Source organism: Schistocerca gregaria, chromosome X (assembly GCF_023897955.1).
Source record: "Schistocerca gregaria isolate iqSchGreg1 chromosome X, iqSchGreg1.2, whole genome shotgun sequence".
NCBI lineage: Eukaryota > Metazoa > Arthropoda > Insecta > Orthoptera > Acrididae > Schistocerca > Schistocerca gregaria.
In genome coordinates this window covers 753,029,042-753,050,207 of record NC_064931.1, presented here as the reverse complement: position 1 = coordinate 753,050,207, position 21,166 = coordinate 753,029,042, and the positions used below count along the sequence as shown (strand labels likewise).

General features: G+C 47.5%; 1 protein-coding gene across 2 annotated transcripts in view; it reads left to right on the top strand.

Moving 5' to 3' along the window:
* The window catches only part of LOC126299255 (uncharacterized), a 229,745-nt gene that overhangs the window by 150,738 nt on the left and 57,841 nt on the right, over nt 1–21,166 (top strand). For both annotated transcript variants that reach the window (XM_049991050.1, XM_049991049.1), the window contains exon 4: nt 11,066–11,193. In XM_049991050.1, the coding sequence (XP_049847007.1) occupies nt 11,066–11,193 (128 nt within the window). The remainder of the gene's footprint in view (nt 1–11,065; nt 11,194–21,166) is intronic.

Genomic DNA, 21,166 nt, shown 5'->3' with positions numbered 1-21,166 from the left:
GTATCCAAGTTTCTGCCAAAAATCATATATAGAAGAATGGAAAAGAAATTTGACGGAGGCTCTATTAGGCGAAGACCAGTTTGTCTCTAGAAAAGGTTAAGGCGCCTGAGGGGCAACTATGAGGTTGCACTTGATAATGGAAGCAAGACGTTAGAAAAAAAAGACTGATTCTTAGGGTTTGTCGATCTAGAAAAAGTGTTCTATAACGTATAATGGTGCAAGATGTTCGAGATTATGAGAAAAGTAGGAGTAAGCTATGTGGAAAGATGGGTAACACACTATATGTACAAGAACCAGGAGGAAACAATAAGAGTAGAAGACCAAGAATAAAGTGCTGTCCCTTTTTTTCATTGTTTTCCATACGTTCCTTTCTTCTTTCTGCTGTTGAGAGCCTCCTCATTTCATGTCTTTTCGGTCCACCTACTTTTCGCCGTTCTTCTACAGCAGCACATCTCAAACGCTTCGATTCTCTTCTTTTCCGGTTTTCCCGTAGTCCCACGCGTCAATCCTGTCCTCCAAACGCACATTCTCAGAAATTTCTGTCTTAAAATAAGGACGTTGTTTGATACTAGTAGATTTCTTTAGCAAGAAATGCCATCTTCGAGTTTTCTTTTTATGTCTTCCTTAATTTGTACGTTCCGAGTTATTTTGCTTCCAGGCTAGCAGAATTTGTTCACTTCATCTACTTCGTCGTCCCCAATTTGGATGGTAAATGTATCAGAAATCTGAGTTTTGCTACTTCTTATTACTCGTTTTTTCTTTTGTTTAGCTGCTCGACAGACTGTTCATTCCATTAAACATGCCCTACACTTCTTCCTCAGTTTCACTGAGAATAGCATTGTCATCAGCGAATCTCATCACTGACATCCTTTCAACATTAATCTTAATCCTACTTCTGAAGCTTACTTTTAATTCCATCATTGCTTCTTCAATATAGAAATTGAGAAGTATGGGCTTAAGATTACATCCATGCCTTATAGTTTTTCGAATCCGAGCACTTTGTTGTTGTTCTTCAATTCTTATTTTTCCTGTGCATATGGCATATAATCCGTCTTTCTGTATAGCTTACAGCTATTGTCCGTAGTATCTTGCACCATTGTACATTGTCGTATGTTTTTTCTACGTTGACAAATCCTATGAACGTGTCTTGATATTTCTTAAGTGTTACTATCACTAACAACTTCATAGCTGTCAGACTGAAGCCTTTACCTTTGTAAAGCTAAACTGACCACCTAGGGTTTTCTCAATTTTCTTTTCCTTCTTCTGTATATTATTCTTCTCAGGAACGTGCATGGATGAACTGTTGAGCCGATTGTACAAAAATACTCGCACTTATCTTCCCTTTCTTTTCCTGAACATTTGTATACAGTCTTCTCTCGTCGATCTGTTGAAGTACGTCTTCTGTTCCTCAAGATTTTTCCGCGATTGCTTCTTGTACTTATATTTGTCTGTCCAGTTTCTGTGATTGCCCTTTATAGAGATGATTTTTTGTCTTCAGCTTAACTGCATATTGTGGAATTTACTATCGCAGTATCTACAGTATTAGATAACTTCAAAATACCTCATCATTTCTCAGTACTTCAGGATTCCGTTCCTTTCCATATAGATTCTTCCTGAAGATTCCCCTAATCTATTCTTCATTATTTAATCTATTCTTCATTATTGCCAAATTGTAATCTGAGTCTATATCCACTTCTGGGTATTCTCTAAAGTCAAATGTCTGATTTTGGAATCTGACCATGATGTAATCCAGCTGGAATGTTCGCGTGTCTGTAGATTTTTCCCAAGTTTATTTCCTCCTTTTATGATTTATGAATAGTATAATTCTTATTACTCACTGAACTTAATAACAGAACTCAATTAGTCTTTCACCTCTCTCATTGGTTCAGAAAATGGTTCAAATGGCTCTGAGCACTATGAGACTTAACATCTGAGGTCATCAGTCCCCTAGAACTTAGAACTACTTAAACCTAACTAACCTAAGGACATCACACACATCCATGCCCGAGGCAGGATTCGATGCTGCGACCGTAGCAATCGCGTGGTTCCTGACTGAAGCGCCTAGAACCGCTCGACCACCGTGGCCGGCCCTCTCTCGTTCCTACACGGTCTAGTCACATTAATGTGACTAATATGTTCAACGTAACTGTGCAATCACCACTCGCAGACCGCAGGTGACAGCACTAGCAGTGGAGGATATATAAAGCGTGTCGTAATGCGGAAATTGTGCGATTTATCTGACGTCCAGAAAGCCATGATCATTGGTGGCGTGTCGCAAAAGCCGTCAAGCGCCGACGCCACACGGCATCACACCGCCAGCTCCGCCCCTGCGACTACACGACATTCCGACTCCCGTCATTTGCAGCGCGACGTGCAGAGGGCCTCCGCGTACACTGGCTCTGTATATCAGCAAGAGAGGTCGGTGATACCACGAACCTTTTGCTGCATCCGCCAATGCCACGGATAGCCAATCAGGAAGAAGTGTATCTCCGTCGTGCGGGTATTTAGGACCGCTTCCGCGACGATCACGGCGTGCTACAGATTGGATCCCTGGAAGTGTTTTCTTGTACGAGTGCGTTTCCGTGTCGTATCGTTGTACCTTTCACCCTATGTCAAAGTTGTTTACCTGCCTTTTTGGAGTTGGTATTTCGCAGTTTTTGCCCCAGATTAGCTGGGAAGTTTTGAGTGTGCGTAGTCCCCTCTTGCTGGGCCCCTGGCTACGTCAGGCGGATCCAAGTCTACAATGGAGGAGTCCGCGGAAGAGCCTTCGCGGCTCTCCGACTCTTCCACCGCAGCCCCTCGTGGTGAATCGCGTCGGAATCGCCGCTCACTCCGGCTTCCAATCGCGCCAGATGTTCCGCCACCTCGCAGCGCGCCAACCGCCACAAATCCCCGGAGGATACCTCCAGTAATGAAACCGATCACCGTCATCACCGTGACGATTGTCCACCGTCCCGTGTCAGGTACCGTTCTTCTGTGTCGTCGTCTCCCGACGCCTCACCTGACCACTTAGTAGTTGATCTTTCTCGTAGTGAGGCGGCGGCCGCCACGGCTGAGTCTGACCACTACCCAGCTTTACCTATGAGAGCACCTCTTCCTACGTTGTCCCGCCACCGTGGCGAGTTTTCTGACCCAGTCGGAAAGTCCACTGGCCGACGCTCCAGCACTCCCCTGCCCATGCGGGCCGTGGTGACAGCGGATCGAGCTCCGGTACCTCCCTCCTGGGGACGCCACACCGGATGGTCCTGTGGATGAGGAAATGGCTGCTGCTCCCGACCGCCCTTCTCAAGACACCCCTTCAAGCCCTCTGAAGAAAGAGAAGATACCCCATGTTGTGGTGTATAATGTCACTAATTATATAAAGCTGAACGCTGAGCTCCAGCGGCTCATCTGTGGCCAATTACGGGCTGTTTACCAAAAAGATCGTGTGAAATACCTGCTCGACATTAGGGACGACTATCTTACCATTCTCGAATGTGTCAAATCAAGGGCGATGCCTTACTTTACCCAACAGACGTCGGGAAATAGCCGAACCAAAATCGTCATCAAGGATTTGCCACCGGAGGTTAAGGCAGAGGAGGTCAAGGAGGAACTGCTTCAGCTCCGTTTCGAGAACCCATTGGTCCACCAGTATAACAAGAGAGATGCCAATGGCATCAAACAGATGAAGTCGGAGCTGAACACCTTCCTCCATGACCATCGTGTGGATATTTTACTGGTCACAGAAACACACCTCAAACCAGCGGACAATTTCCGCCTTTGCAACATGGTATGTTACCGCTCTGACCGCCTCGACCGCTGTGGTGGAGGCATGGCAGTGTTTCTCAACAAAGCTCTTGTCCATACTGAAAATACTCTCTGGCCAATGGAACACATAGAGGACACAGTGGCTACCATCTACACACACCTTTGTGTCATTAACTTTGCAGTAGCGTACTTGAAACCAAACAAGCCACTGCTTGAAGCGGACCTTGGCAGATTGATGTCCTTCGACGGGCTCATTATTGGGACAGATCTCAATGCCAAGCACCTGGCTTGGCATTCTCGGGTCTCTAACCCCAAAGGCCAACTCCTCCTTGACCTGGGAGATACTTTAGCGATGTTGGTCTATGGCCCCCATGAACCTACACATATACCCATCCTTTCCAACTGCCAGACAGACGTTCTGGATGTGGCCATACTCAAAAACATCACCACTCAGTTTTCACTGGAAGTTCTCCACAAACTGACCTCTGTTTTTTCATCTGATGTTCGTTCCACTGTGACCCTCACCGATTGGGAGAAGTTCGCCAGGATACCTACTAACACAACTCGGCAGGATCTCAACATGACAACACCACCCACTATAGTCCATCCCGTGAATTACCTGACTGCCAAAATACAGAAAGCAGTGAAGCTCTCCACTTCCACTGTACCTCGGGCTTTAATCCCCCTGGACGATTTGCCTCCCCTGTTATGGGAGCTGAGGGTACAAAAGAACTGATACCGCCGGCGATAGAAGCAGTTTTGTCATCCTCGCGACAAACGCAAAGTGGAGCCTGCAGCGCGAATTTTGTCGGCGGCTCGCTGACTGGAGGTCCAAACAATGGGACGACAGGACGTCCACTTTCCTCCTACACCATAAGACTGACTGGGCTGTCATTCGCGCCCTGCGATGTTCTATGCTCGTGACTGCCCATCCTATTCGCAAAGCAGCAGGCTTGTCGTATGATACCCTCCAAATTGTGGAAACTCTGATGGATGCGTCTGAGGCCCAAAACCAGCCCCTTGTCCAGGACCTTTCCCCGTACGAACTCTAGGCGGGACGTGAAGTCCTGACAGCCGTTGCCGTTTTCTGCAACCATCTACCTCTGTCGCCCTCCACCTTACTTCCAAGGCAGAAGTCCAGCAGATCCTACATTGGAAACGTGGTCAGTCAGGCCCTGGATTGGAGAGAATTTTAAATGAACATCTCTGCCACCTTCTGTGTACGCCTCTCTTCTTGTTCACCAAGGTTTTAAATGATCGTCGGACGTCTGGCTTTTTCCCCTCTCAGTGGAAGCAAATCAAGCTGACTGCGATCGCCAGCGGTTCAAGGAACTTACAGTCCCCACCAACAACAGGCCCATCAGCCTCTTAAATACCATGGCGAAGCTCCTTGAATCTATGATCCTCCACCGACTTTCCAACCTCTGGCGGCGGCTGGGACGATCCGACCTGAACAGTTCGGATTTACTTCGCACCTCCCTGCCGAACTTCAGGTCGTACAAACCACAGAACACGTCAGCAAATGCGTCAATACTGCCAAGTTGACAGCTGCCGTTTTTCTGGACTTTCAGGACGCATACAACAAGATCTGGCACGACAACCTCATGCACAAGTTGCTGACAGAGACCCCTATACCAGATATCAATGTCAAGATTGTGGATGACTTCCTCTGGGGTAGGACTTTTCTAGTAGCTCAATGGGTAATGCGTTCTGGCATTCGCCGATTATCGGCAGGCATTCTACAAGGATCGGTGCCGTCCTCCGTTCTTTTTAATATCTATGTGAATGATGTGCCGGTCACCCCTTAGTGCCTCCTGGCACAATATACTGATGACACGGCACTATATACCACTGACTGTATCACTGACGCCGTCGTCGCCCGCCTCTAGCGACAGGTGGACACCACCATCACCTGGTGCCAGACAAACAAAACAGCTCTTAATGTCGCCAAAACTACGGCAGTGTATTTCACAAAACGGAGTCCAGCCCTCCGCCGCAATATTTCGTTTGCAGGCATGCAGGTGTCCTGGTCCCCGACGACCAACCATCTAGGGGTCCAGATGGACCACAAGTTGCTATTCCACTGTCATGCGGAGTATGTTGGGACCACACTTCCAAGCCACTGGCATTGACATCCAGTTCCTCTAACCATCCTAGAGGAATCGTATTCCGACCACAGCTAGCGATTGGCCTGGCATACCCACTGTGGATGCATCCTTTTGCAGGATTAGCCCCCCATTATACGTCCACTACTTTCCCACGCTACCTACCCACGTTGGGCTGAGTTTTTCTGCCTGACAGATGTAGTACTGTCACCATTGGAGGGTGGTACAGGACTCCAAGTCCCACCTCTACACCTCCAAAGTGTATTGCAGTGACGCAGTGTCACTGCCCTGTGAATGAAATTACTGCCTCACCAACACAGTTAGACCACCAACGACTGGTGATGCTGTACTGCAACATACCACATATGAAAAAAAAAAGTCATGGCCTTCTGCATCTCTGCGCTCCCTCCTGGCCTGCCTTCCCCCTCTACCTCCCACACCAGCCGTCTCCTGCCCCTTGGTGCGCCACCAACCCTCTTGCTTTTCCTCCCACCCTCTCTGGCCCCCATGTCCCCTCCTTTACCTCCTCTCAGGTCTCTCCTCTCTTAAAAGGTCCCTCCCGGTAGTATTTACTTATCGTCGTTTGTGCTCCATCTCATACAGTGGTTTTAAAGTGTCGTCGTTCTGATGTGTTTTAATACTGTGGCCAACCTTTAACTTATGGATGTGACTTCAGTGTTTCTTACGTGCTATACAAATCGCCAACTGTGTTTTTTTAACTTTACGTGGACTTTTTTTAACTATCCCACAAAGAACATCTCCGTGTATGTGTTTATTTTAACCGCCACTGCCACCCCTTATTCTGTTCTTATGTCCCCCTTTATTGCCTTTTATATCTAACGTTTTCATCTTTTATTAAATCTAACACTCCGCCGAAGAGCGGCGGATTGTGCCGCTGCCTACTGTTCACTGCCCATATGGCGCAGAGGAATGAAATCACAATAAAGTGAAAAAAGATGATCACCGCAGTTAAGATGCAGCCAGCTAAAAGATGAAGTCTGCTCCAGACCCAGCACCGCCAACCGTATGCCGCTGGCGCCACTAAGGGACCTCTTAACCAGATTGCCGGCCTGTTGGTATTCTGTCAGACTCACTTCACAAGACTGTGAACTCGTACAGACTGTAACTTAGGTGTTAATCTGTTCCAACATGTTCCGCTCAAGGAGAGTGAGGACTTAAACATTTGATAGTTGAGTAGTAGAGAACGAACTCTGACTGAGAAAGCCTTCCTTCTGTTGTTTCAAGAACTTGCATGTAGTTGTGAACTTATTTCCCTGTTAGGACAGACTTACAAAGTTGATTGCTTGGTTCTTTTGTCAGTCAATGGAGACCATTTGTGTTGCAATCACTGTACTCTTAAATATACAGGATGAACAACACTCCTGGAAATGGAAAAAAGAACACATTGACACCGGTGTGTCAGACCCATCATACTTGCTCCGGACACTGCGATAGGGCTGTACAAGCAATGTACAAGCAATGATCACACGCACGGCACAGCGGACACACCAGGAACCGCGGTGTTGGCCGTCGAATGGCGCTAGCTGCGCAGCATTTGTGCACCGCCGCCGTTAGTGTCAGCCAGTTTGCCGTGGCATACGGAGCTCCATCGCAGCCTTTAACACTGGTAGCATGCCGCGACAGCGTGGACGTGAACCGTATGTGCAGTTGACGGACTTTGAGCGAGGGTGTAGAGTGGGCATGCGGGAGGCCGGGTGGACGTACCGCCGAATTGCTCAACACGTGGGGCGTGAGGTCTCCACAGTACATCGATGTGGTCGCCAGTGGTCGGCGGAAGGTGCACGTGCCTGTCGACCTGGGACCGGACCACAGCGACGCACGGATGCACGCCAAGACCGTAGGATCCTACGCAGTGCCGTAGGGGACCGCACCGCCACTTCCCAGCAAATTAGGGACACTGTTGCTCCTGGGCTATCGGCGAGGACCATTCGCAACCGTCTCCATGAAGCTGGGCTACGGTCCCGCACACCGTTAGGCCGTCTTCCGCTCACGCCCCAACATCGTGCAGCCCGCCTCCAGTGGTGTCGCGACAGGCGTGAATGGAGGGACGAATGGAGACGTGTCGTCTTCAGCGATGAGAGTCGCTTCTGCCTTGGCGCCAATGATGGTCGTATGCGTGTTTGGCGCCGTGCAGGTGAGCGCCACAATCAGGACTGCATACGACCGAGGCACACAGGGCCAACACCCGGCATCATGGTGTGGGGAGCGATCTCCTACACTGGCCGTACACCTCTGGTGATCGTCGAGGGGACACTGAATAGTGCACGGTACATTCAAACCGTCATCGAACCCATCGTTCTACCATTCCTAGACCGGCAAGGGAACTTGCTGTTCCAACAGGACAATGTACGTCCGCATGTATCCCGTGCCACCCAACGTGCTCTAGAATGTGTAAGTCAACTACCCTGGCCAGCAAGATCTCCGGATCTGTCCCCCATTGAGCATGTTTGGGACTGGATGAAGCGTCGTCTCACGCAGTCTGCACGTCCAGCACGAACGCAGGTCCAACTGAGGCGCCAGGTGGAAATGGCATGGCAAGCCGTTCCACAGGACTACATCCAGCATCTCTACGATCGTCTCCATGGGAGAATAGCAGCCTGCATTGCTGCGAAAGGTGGATATACACTGTACTAGTGCCGACATTGTGCATGCTCTGTTGCCTGTGTCTGTGTGCCTGTGGTTCTGTCAGTGTGATCATGTGATGTATCTGACCCCAGGAATGTGTCAATAAAGTTTCCCCTTCCTGGGACAATGAATTCACGGTGTTCTTATTTCAATTTCCAGGAGTGTATATGCTCGTGTAGTTCTTGTAGTAGTGTTCAACTTCGAGATACTGCAGTTGGCTTTCGTCCACGGGTGGAAGCATTTCCGAAACAGAAAAGTTTGTAAACTCTTCGTGCACAGCCGTGGTTAAAGTACACAGTGCATAGTGAAGTGACGCTATCCAGAACCGACGCCGAGGCAAATGTGGTGCACTATGGGCCATAGATGATGAGGGTGAACGCAGGCTCTGGAGTTGTGCACGGGCGACTGTTGATCATTTAATTGCCTAGATGACCCAAGGGGCTACCAACAGTGTCTCCTAAAGGACCATTCAGCGAACATTGCTGCATATTGTCCTCCGCAGCAGGTACCTGGTTTATTCACCCATGCCGACTGCTGTCCATTGGTGACAAAGGCTGGAATTTACATGCCAATACCGTAAGTGGACGTGCACTGAATGGCGACAGGTCGCTTTTTCAGGTGAATCACGTTTTATGCTCCATCAGACAGATGGCCATTGACGTGTAACGTCTGCGAACAAACACTGATGTTGGAGCAGGGAGCGTTATGGTCTAGGGACTGTTTTCGTGGCATTCCCTGGGTGATCTCGTCATTCTGGAAGGCAGAATGGATCAACAGAAGTACGCAAATATCCTCGGGGACCATGCTTGCCCATACATACAGGTTGTTTTTCCTTGGCACGCTGGCATCTACCAGCAGGACAATGCAACGTGTTACACAGCTCGCAGTGTGCGTGCATGATTTGAAGAGCACCAGAATGAGCTTTCCGTACTCCCCCGGCCACAAAATTCCCCCGATTTAAAACTAGCCGAGAATCTGTGGGACCATCTAGATCGGGTTGTTCGCGTCATGGATCCTCAAGCGAGGAAACTAGTCCAGCAGGCCACTGCAGTGCAGTCAGCATGGCTCCACATTCCCGTCGGTACCTGCAAGAACTCCACTGACTCCTTCCTGCATGTCTTGTAGCAGTCTGCACAGCAAAAGGTGGTTGTTCAGGCTTTTGACAGATGGTCACATTAATGTGAGTGGGCACTACAGTACCAAGCTCATATTATCTCGTAGCTATATCTTCTGTTCTTTCCACCTGTCAAATTGCCATATGATGATCTACTTCTCATCTTCGTTTGCATACCGTACCGAATTGCATGATCAATATCTCCAAATACTTTCTCTACCTCTTCATCCTATCTCAATGCCAAGTGGATGGCCCGTACTTCTGGCCGCTTCTCTGCCCTCTTTAACAAGGCTGATGCCAGAACGATTGTGACTGCTTCTTTCGGTAACCATCAGTCCCCAATGCTCTGCATAATTTTAGTTTTACGGGATCATTAATGAGCGGATTCAGCTGAATATGGCATATCCGAAGAATCTTATCGACTCTCCTCCTCTCTAAATTGAGGTTGTTATCCAGACAGGCTGGTGTTACGGGACACCTCTTAAGAGTGACTAATTCTTTGTCCAGTGTGCTTACATTTAACTACCAAGGTGAGAGTTTTCTGGCCTTTTCTTGGAATAATGAAAAATGATCATTAAACATGAATTTCGAATGTACACGTAATAACAATAATAATACACTCTAACACACCACGAAGGAATTTTCCAAACAGCACCGAAATCTGCAGGTGTGATGTACATGTACAGACAAACAAATTATTACAATTTCAAATTAAATGGATGATTCTTTCAAGAGAAAGAGGTTCACAAATTGAGCAAGTCAGTAACGCGGTGGTCCACCTCTGGCACTTATGCAAGCAGTTATACTGCTTGGCATTGATTAACAGTCGTTGGATGTCCTCCTTAGGGAGATCGTGTCAAATTCTGTCCAACTTGCGCGTTAGATCATCAGTATACCAAGTTGGTTGGAGGGCTTTGCCCATAATGTTCCAAACGTTCTCAACTGTTCAACTTGCTGGCCAAGGTATGGTTTGGCAAGTTTATAGAAAAGCAGCAGAAACTCTCGCCACGTGCGGTCGGGCATTATCTTGATGAAATGTAAGCTCTGGATGGCTTGCCATGAAGAGGTACAAAATGGGGCGTAAAATGTCGTCGATGTACTGCTGCGCTATAAGGGTGTCGCGGATGACAACTAAAGGGGTCCTGCTATGAAATGAATTGGCAACCCCGGCCATCATTCCTGGTTGTCAGGTTATATAGAAATTAAAAATACTAGACAGGTTGGGGGCTAGCCTTAGATTCCCCCCCCCCCCCCACATTGACAGGCACATACGTTTCGCCATTGGGCACAAGGGGAGGTGGGGAAGGGAAATTCCAAGAAAGAACAGTTTACTGATATTGCGATTTCAGTAATGCTGACTTCAGCATTTTCCAGGAGTGATGGCTCTGTGTCAACAGTTGTTTGCCAGAACTCTCACTGTCCTCTTACTTACGTTGTCTGTCTTCTTTTCCAGAAATTCAGGCCGCGATGACGGCCTACATGGATCAGATGTCCAACTCCTGGCGAGAGTATGTGCAGCTGCTGTCACATGGCGTGACACATGCCACACAACTCTTCATTCCCCTCGCATTCGAACACATGGTAAGTGGTGCTTTCTTCCCTCTTTTGAGCTGTGTCATATGTACGAAGAGGGCGAGAATGTGGCACAGACAGCCAGTGTCAGAGATTTGTTCTCGCAGTCTGTTTTCTGATTTATCTGGCTCATACTATCTTTGTCTCTCCAACTGTAATGTTAATTATCTGCAAGTGTTCTGATGCTCCTGCATGTCATGTGGGGCTATTAGACAAAGAGAGCAAAGTCGGAACAGACAAGGATGAGGAAGAAATTCGTCCATATCTCTTGTTTTTAATTTCTCAGAATTTCCTAAATAGATTTGGAAAACTTCATACCAGATCTTGCTACACAAGCCTAAGCTCGATGGTTACATGTTGAGAGGAGATAGGTCTATATTCCAATAACTGCCATTTGCTAATTCAGGATATGTTGCTCCCAATGGTTGTGAGATGGGGGGCTGGGGGATGGGGAGGGTAGGGAGGGAGGTGGAAGGAGGTAGTAAGACGTTACGTAGCCAGTAATTACAGTATTTAATAAAATATCAGACAAATTTTTGTGCACTGTATAGCCAACCCTAGGGGTACTGTGGGGCAGTGTCAAGAGGTGGGGTAGCCCAGGGTTGAGGCTAGATGGCAGGCCGATGAGATCCAGGAAGGACCGGCTGCCAGAATTAACACTTTACTTTTAACTTATGCATTATTTATGTGGCGTGGTAGATTCGCTATCACGCACTTGCCCCACAGGAGTGTGCCGGCAATCAGTTAGCCAGCTGGCTGCAACATGGGCACTGCTTTATTGAAATCTGCACTCGGTGCTGGGCCCATGGCTATTCTGAGTGAGTCACAACACTGAAATCAGTGGCGTGTACAGGAAACTTGCAGAAGTAGCTCCTCTTTGCTGAATGACCACACTGAAATGGCCATGGCGAGTAGCAAGAGACGCGCCTAGTGCATTGTCGGTAGGCAGCTGCTGTGCTTGGGGTGTAGCATGTTGCCTCTTGGGAGAAGTCCGGCTGCTGCTGGAGTGGGCCGGCAGGGCAGCTACACTGTGGTACAGAGTGTAATGGGCGCTCATAGTGTAGGCAATAGCTACTCCAGCATGAACTCAAACACAGGACTGAAGGGTGTGACTTTATGTTGTCTCCTGGCCTGGCATAGCCCGTGCAGCCTGATGGTACTGTTAACTATGAATCAATCTGCTACAAAATCAACAGGTGTTCATACGAGGTTGCAGTACAGCTATTGTGCCAATGCACCACTTCTACATCTACATCCATATTCCGCAAGCCACCTGACGGTGTGTGGCGGAGGGTACCTTGAGTACCTCTACCGGTTCTCCGTTCTATTCCAGTCTTGTATTGTTCGTGGAAAGAAAGATTGTCGGTATGCCTCTCTGTGGGCTCTAATCTCTCTGATTTTCTCCTCATGGTGTCTTCGAGAGATATACGTAGGAGGGAGCAATATACTGCTTGACTCCTCGGTGAAGGTATGTTCTCTAAGCTTCAACAAAAGCCCGTACTGAGCTACTGAGCGTTTCTCTTGCAAAGTATTCCACTGGAGTTTATCTATCATCTCTGTAACGCTTTCGCGACTACTAAATGATCCTGTAACGAAGCGCGCTGCTCTCCGTTGGATCTTCTCTATCTCTTCTATCAACCCTATATGGTAGGGATCCCACACCGGTAGGCAGTATTCAAGCAGTGGGCGAACACGCGTACTGTAACCTATTTCCTTTGTTTTCGGACTGCATTTCCTAAGGATTCTTCCAATGAATCTCTGTCTGGCATCTGTTTTACCGACGATTAATTTTATATGATCATTCCATTTTAAATCACTCCTAATGCGTACTCCCAGATAATTTATGGAATTAACTGCTTCCAGTTGCTGACCTACTATATTGTAGCTAAATGATAAAGGATCTTTCTTTCTATGTATTCGCAGCACATTACACTTGTCTACATTGAGATTCAATTGCCATTCCCTGCACCATGCATCAATTCGTTGCAGATCCTGCCGCATTTCAGTACAATTTTCCATTGTTACAACCTCTCGATATACTACAGCATATTCTGCAAAAAGCCTCAATGGACTTCCAATGTTATCCACAAGGTCATTTATATATATATTGTGAATAGCAAAGGTCCTACGACACTCCCCTGCGGCACACCTGAAATCACTATTACTTCGGAAGACTTCTCTCCATTGAGAATGACATGCTGCGTTCTGTTATCTAGGAACTCTTCAATCCAATTACACAATTAGTCTAATAGTCCATATTCTCTTACTTTGTTCATTAAACGACTGTGGGGAACAGTATCAAACGCCTTGCAGAAGTCAAGAAGCACGGTATTTACCTGGGAACCCGTGTCTATGACCATCTGAGTCCCGTGGACGAATAGCGCGAGCTGGGTTTCACACGATCGTCTTTTTCGAAACCCATGCTGATTCCTACAGAGTAGATTTCTGGTTTCCAGAAAAGTCATTATACTCGAACATAATACGTGTTCCATAATTCTACAACTGATCGACGTTAGAGATATAGGTGTATAGTTCAGCACATCTGTTCAACGTCCCTTCTTGAAAACTGGGAGGACCTGTGCCCTTTTCCAATCTTTTGGAACGCTACGCTCTTCTAGAGACCTACGGTACACCGCTGCAAGAAGGGGGACAAGTTCCTTCTCGTACTGTATCTTCTGGTCATGTGCTTGGCAACACCACCAAAACTCCAATAGTGGAGACGTTGCCTTGTGTGTGTCCTGCATTACTGCTTTGCTGGCACGTTACGATGAGTGAGGCACGCCAGTCTCACAGTAACCTCACAAGCTTGTTGTAGCTCAAATGTTGACACATTGTGCTCTCCAGCCGCCGGTGGCTAATGTAGAGTTCCCTCACACCTTCTCACAAATTTACTCTTGGCCTGGCAACAGTGCTACATTACAACCCTCCATGAAGAAAACCCAGTCCCACAGGTCTTGCTTAGGATCGGTTGCCTACCTTTATGTCGCATATAATTACCCCATTCAAAACATCCGGTGGTACAATTTCCAAAGTTCGGAGTGTGCATTTCGCTTCACCCCTTACATGCTAAATGGCTCCTTATGCTATTTAATTGATTACATCTATCCCACTTAAAACCATATTCAGTTGCACGCTCCAGGGGTCGTACGTGCTGTGATCTGTATTACCAGTGGACTGGTCTGCAGGGCAGTTCTCTGCCTCAAATAGATGAAGGCTATGCAAAGCAGAGTTTGTCACTATGGGCAAAGTAAAGTTACTCGTCATTGCCCTTCCCAGTACTGTTTAACATGTTGCATTAACTGCTCCATAGAGATTCTTCGTTCCTGTGCAGCTATTAATTGGTCTAGAGAAAGGATGAGGTGTGACTTCCACCTACGGTTCAGAAGGGTTAGGTTGTGTTCGGAAAGTATTTCCAGTGGCTCGTCCAACCTGTAAATCTGTGGCTGTGTTACGTTCAAGTGAGTAACTCTGGTCATCATGGCTAGCAGTTGGCCCTGTTATGTCGCATGCTGTCCCGTTAATCAACAAGTCACTGTCTTTCAGTTCCAACTGTCTCGCCCGCATGAAACTTTCTCGCTAATAGGAACTCTCTAGCATTACCACACTATAGTACACAGAATAAATCCAATATACTCCTGTTTCCTGGAAATACAGCTTAAGTTCTACAATATGTCTCAGGCAAAGTAGACCCTTGTGCTGCCCAGCAATAACTACGCTGCACGTGCATCTACACTCACTGAAATCACACAAGCTGGACATACTGTAACTTCCTCCCTCTGGCATTGTTGCAACTCTTCCCCCGTCACCACTGCATGACTGTCTCCCTCCTCAGACATCACCAACACCACCTGTCCTCACTTGCACAAATTTCCCCTGGGCTCCCAATTTCACCATATAGGAGTGTATGGAGTAGCACTTAAAATGTACATGTCTGTGCAATACTGGGATCCTACCAGCACACAAAATCACATCCAGTTCAAAAAATGGTTAAAATGGCTCCGAGCACTATGGGACTTAACATCTGAGGTCATCAGTCCCCTAGACTTAGAACTACTTAAACCTAACCAACCTAAGGACATCACACACATCCATCAATCCTAGAACTGACAAAAGTTCTCTCTGCACTTTTCTCAACCTCGACCTTCTGGTGACTACAAGACTCTCCATGTAATCGTGACGTCTCTTGAAAACTCATTATTTCCATTCCCGTGTCCCAGATGCTGTCCACTAACTATTGCAGTAGTCTTTTCATCGTGAGTCTTTCATCAATCTACTCGTGTTTTCACGACCCCTGGGTCTCAGTTCACAGTATTCTCTGAAGCCTTTGCATAGTCCATCTCTGTTTCCAGCTTTTGGAGCATAGGCATGTTGTTGAACACTTCACTCTCCACGCGATATCTGCATGGTATACCACTTCATCACTGACTTATTATTCTCAGCCAATTCCTTCACTACCTCCACTAATCCCTTCAGTTCCCTTATGTCACCAGCATCCGCTATTCCAAACACAGTCGTAAAGATCCTACCCGCAGCGACTATCCAACCTCTATTCTGCTGTTGTACTGAACATGACACCACCTACACTACTAGCTGTACGTGTCCTCATAACTGTTCATGTGCTTTATGCAGTTTCTCGCTCTCTCCTGCAACTTCCCCAAATACTCTCCCATTCTCAGCTACCTGTCGCAAACCAGAAAACACCTCCTCCAGCCCCCTCATTGAATTCTGGAATTCCCATGCACACTCCAGGTGTTACATGCTTCACCCACTGTCCCTGCTGTCGAGACATCTTCGCGGGTTCCGGGCGCGGCTGGGCCACCCTCTCCCAAAGGGGATTGGCGGGTTTAGCGGCGTTCGCGGCGCACGAGACGGAGGGTAACTGTGGAGGCTGGCCGAGTGGCATCGCCCGCTCTGCCTGTGAGTGGACATGTGGCTGCTCCTTCAGCAAGGTCCGAGCAGGCACACGGGGGGAGGGGTTTGTTAGTTATTGGGAGCTCCAACGTTAGGCGGGTGATGGAGCCCCTTAGGGAAATAGCGGAAAGGTCGGGGAAGAAGGCCAGTGTTCACTCTGTGTGCTTGCACATCCGAGATGTGGAGGAGGCCCTGCCGGCCGCGATAGGGAGCACTGGGTGCACCCGAGTGCAAATTGTTGCTCATGTCGGCACCAATGACTCCTGCCGTCAGGGTTCAGAGGTCATCCTCAGTTCGTACAGGCGGTTGGCGGAGTTGGTGAAGGCGGAAAGCCTCGCTCGCGGGGTTGAATCACAGCTTAGTACTTGTAGTATCGTTCCCAGAACCGATCGCGGTCCTCTGGATTGGAGCCGAGTGGAAGGCTTAAACCAGAGGCTCAGACGATTCTGCGGAGATCTGGTGTGCAAATTTCTCCACCTCCACTATCGGGTGGAGAAATGCAGGGTCCCCCTGAATAGGTCAGGCGTGCACTATACGCCGGAAGCGGCTACAAGGGTAGCGGAGTACGTGTGGAGTGCACATGTGGGTTTTGTAGGTTAGAGAATTCCCTCCCTAAGCCCGACAAGACGGCTCCTGGGACGCTAGGCAAAATGCAACAGGGAATAACAATATTAATGTGCTAATAGTAAACTGCAGGAGCGTCTATAGAAAGGTCTCAGAACTGCTCTCATTAATAAACGGTCACAACGCCCATATAGTACTAGGGACGGAAAGTTGATTGAAACCAGACGTAAACAGTAATGAAATCCTAAACTCAGATTGGAATGTATACCGCAGAGACAGGCTGGACAGTGAAGGGGGAGGTGTGTTTATAGCGATAAGAAGTGCAATAGTATCGAAGGAAATTGACGGAGATCCGAAATGTGAAATAATTTGGGTGAAGGTCACGGTTAAAGCAGGCTCAGACATAGTAACTGGATGTCTCTATAGGCCCCCTGACTCATCAGCTGTTGTGGCTGAGCACCTGAAGGATAATTTGGAAAATATTTCGAGTAGATTTCCCCACCATGTTATAGTTCTGGGTGGAGATTTTAATTTGCCGGATATAGACTGGGAGACTCAAACGTTCATAACGGGTGGCAGGGACAAAGAATCCAGTGAAATATTTTAAAGTGCTTTATCTGAAAACTACCTTTATCAGTTAAACAGAGAACCGACTCGTGGCGGTAACATACTGGACCTTCTGGTGACAAAAAGACCCGAACTATTTGAAACAGTTAACCCAGAACAGGGAATCAGCGATCATAAAGCGGTTACTGCATCGATGATTTCAGCCGTAAATAGAAATATTAAAAAAGGTAGGAAGATTTTTCTGTTTAGCAAAAGTGACAAAGAGCAGATTACAGACTACCTGACGGCTCAACACAAAAGTTTTGTCTCAAGTACAGATAGTGTTGAGGATCAGTGGACAAAGTTCAGAGCCATCGTACAATACGCGTTAAATGAGCATGTGCCAAGCAAGATCGTAAGAGATGAAAAAGAGCCACCGTGGTACAACAACCGAGTTAGAAAACTGCTGCGGAAGCAAAGGGAACTTCACAGCAAACATAAACATAGCCAAAGCCTTGCAGACAAACAAAAATTAGGCCAAGCGAAATGTAATGTGAGGAGGGCTATGCGAGAGGCGTTCAATGAATTCGAAAGTAAAGTTCTATGTACTGACTTGACAGAAAATCATAAGAAATTTTGGTCTTATGTCAAAGTGGTAGGTGGATCAAAACAAAATGTCCAGACACTCTGTGACCAAAATGGTACTAAAACAGAGGATGACAGACTTAAGCCCGAAATACTAAATGTCTTTTTCCAAAGCTGTTTCACAGAGGAAGACTGCACTGTAGTTCCTTCTCTAGATCGTCGCACCGATGACAAAATGGTAGATATCGAAATAGAAGACAGAGGGATAGAGAAACAATTAAAATCGCTGAAAAAAGGAAAGGCCGCTGGTCCTGATGGGATACCAGTTGGATTTTACACAGAGTACGCGAAGGAACTTGCCCCCCTGCTTGCAGCGGTGTACCGTAGGTCTCTAGAAGAGCGTAGCGTTCAAAAGGATTGGAAAAGGGCACAGGTCATCCCAGGTTTCAAAAAGGGGCATCGAACAGATGTGCAGAACTATAGACCTATATCTCTAACGTCGATCAGTTGTAGAATTTTGGAACACGTATTATGTTCGAGTATAAAGACTTCTCTGGAGACTAGAAATCTACTCTGTAGGAATCAGCATGGGTTTCGAAAAAGACGATCGTGTGAAACCCGGCTGCCGCTTTTCGTCCACGAGACTCAGAGGACCATAGACACGGGTTGACAGGCAGATGCCGTGTTTCTTGACTTCCGCAAGGCATTCGATACAGTTTCCCATAGTAAAAAAAATGGCTCTGAGCACTATGGGACTTAACATCTTAGGTCATCAGTCCCCTAGAACTTAGAACTACTTAAACCTAATAACCTAAGACATCACACACATCCATGCCGAGGCAGGATTCTAAACGGAGACCGTAGCAGTCCAGCGGTTCCGGACTGTAGCGCCTAGAACCGAACGGCCACCGCGGCCGGCTTTCCCATAGTCTTTTAATGTACAAAGTAAGAGCATATGGACTATCAGACCAATTGTGTGATTGGATTGAAGAGTTCCTAGGTAACAGAACGCAGCATGTCATTCTCAATGGAGAGAAGTCTTCCGAAGTAAGAGTGATTTCAGGTGTGCCGCAGGGGAGTGTCATAGGACCGTTGCTATTCACAATATACATAAATGGCCTTGTAGATGACATCGGAAGTTCACTGAGGCTTTTTGCAGATGATACTTTGGTGTATCGAGAGGTTGTAACAATGGAAATTTGTACTGTAATGCACGAGGATCTGCAGCGAATTGACGCATGTGCAGGGAATGGCAATTGAATCTCAATGTAGACAAGTGTAATGTGCTGCGGATACATAGAAAGATAGATCCCTTATCATTTAGCTACAAAATAGCAGATCAGCAACTGGAAGCAGTTAATTCCATAAATTATCTGGGAGTACGCATTAGGAGTGATTTAAAATGGAATGATCATATAAAGTTCATTGTCGGTAAAGCAGATGCCAGACTGAGATTCATTGGAAGAATCTTAAGGTAATGCAGTCCGAAAACAAAGGAAATAGGTTACAGTACGCTTGTTCGCCCACTGCTTGAATACTGCTCACCGGTGTGGGATCCCTAGCAGATAGGGTTGATAGAAGAGGTGGTGAAGACCCAACGGAGAGCAGCGCGCTTCGTTACAGGATCATTTAGTAATCGCGAAAGCGTTGCAGAGATGACAGATAAACTCCAGTGGAAGACTCTGCAAGAGAGACGCTCAGTAGCTCGGTACGGGCTTTTGTTAAAGTTTCGAGAACATACCTTCACCGAAGAATCAAGCAGTATATTGCTCCCTCGTACGCATATCTCGCGAAGAGACCACGAGGATAAAATCAGAGAGATTAGAGCCCACACAGAAGCATACCGACAATCCTTCTTTCCACGAACACTACGAGACTGGAACAGAAGGGAGAACCGGTAGAGGTACTCAGGGTACCCTCCGCCACACACCGTCAGGTGGCTTGCGGAATATGGATGTAGATTTAGAAACAGTAAACTCAGACTGCATTGGCTAATGCATGACCCCTGAGTCTCAGTTCATAGTATTCTCTGAAGCCTTTGCATAGTCGATCTCTCTTTCCAGCTTCTGGAGCATGATCGTCTTGTCTGGTAGACAGAACTCCTCCTTCCAGATGTTGGTTCCGCAACACCCCCATCCTGCTCCAGACGAAGAGGTACAGCTCTGGCACAACTAGAATCCTTCCCGTCCTCCGCCTTGGTGTATGATAACCCGAGGACAGGGACAACCATCATGCTACTGCCCCTGCACCCCCTATGATTAAGCAGCACAAGATCATGCATTTCCTTTAGAACTTCTACCTTCTTGGTGGGTGCTACCGTCACTCATGACACTAAGCTTGTGACCTTCCACAAGAGACCGTAACACGTGCTTAACTGCAGTTGCGTCATGTATTGCCTGTTGTCGCTGTCCATGTTCCGTGCTCCTTGTCACTTAGCTACGGCCTGGCACAGTACTTGTACTATTGCTCCTGCTCAAAGTGTCTGAATTTTCATGTTACTTTCCTGGTTTCCGAATTACTTCTTAGTCAAACTTACGGAGTCTTAAAGCGCATCTAGTTAGTCTACTGTATGGGTCCTTCAGCTGTAATACCCACTTCAGAGCATGTGATCAGTTACCGCTTCAAACTGCTTCCTGTAAAGGTAACATCAAAAACACATCATTTCATACACACATCAAAAAATTTTTTGCATCACCCCAGTTCCCAGAACTCCTGAAGACAGACGTTGACTGTGGATACTGTATCGCAGACAGAGTCCCTTTGACTGATCAGAGATGTCACTAAACCCGCCCAAAGATATAAACAATCCTGCATGAGCAGCGCGTATTAGACAGAGGGGGCCCGACAGCCGATCAGTTCCTGTCATTCCACCAGGAAGGAGGTACACGACTCGTGTTGTCTGTAGTTCACCCATGCCTAGACGCCCAATACCGCGGCTCGATCGCGTCCACATTGTTACTTTGAGCCAGGAAGGGCTCTCAATAAGGGAAGTGCCCAGGCGTCTCGGAGTGAACCAGAGCGATGTTGTTCGGACATGAAGGAGATACAGAGAACTGTCGATGACATGCTTCGCTCATGCCGCCCAAGGGCTAATACTGCAGTGGGTGACCGCTACCTACGGATTATGGCTCGGAGGAACCCTGACAGCAACGCCACCCTATTGAATAATACTTTTCGTGTAGCCACAGGACGTCGTGTTACGACTGAAAATGTGCACAATAGGCTGCATGATGCTCAACTTCACTCCCAACGTCCAAAGCGAGGTCTCCTTTTGCAACCATGACATCATGCAGCGAGGTACAGATGGGCCAAACAACATGCCAAATGGACCGCTCAGGATTGGCATCACGTTCTCTTCAACGATGAGTGTCGCATA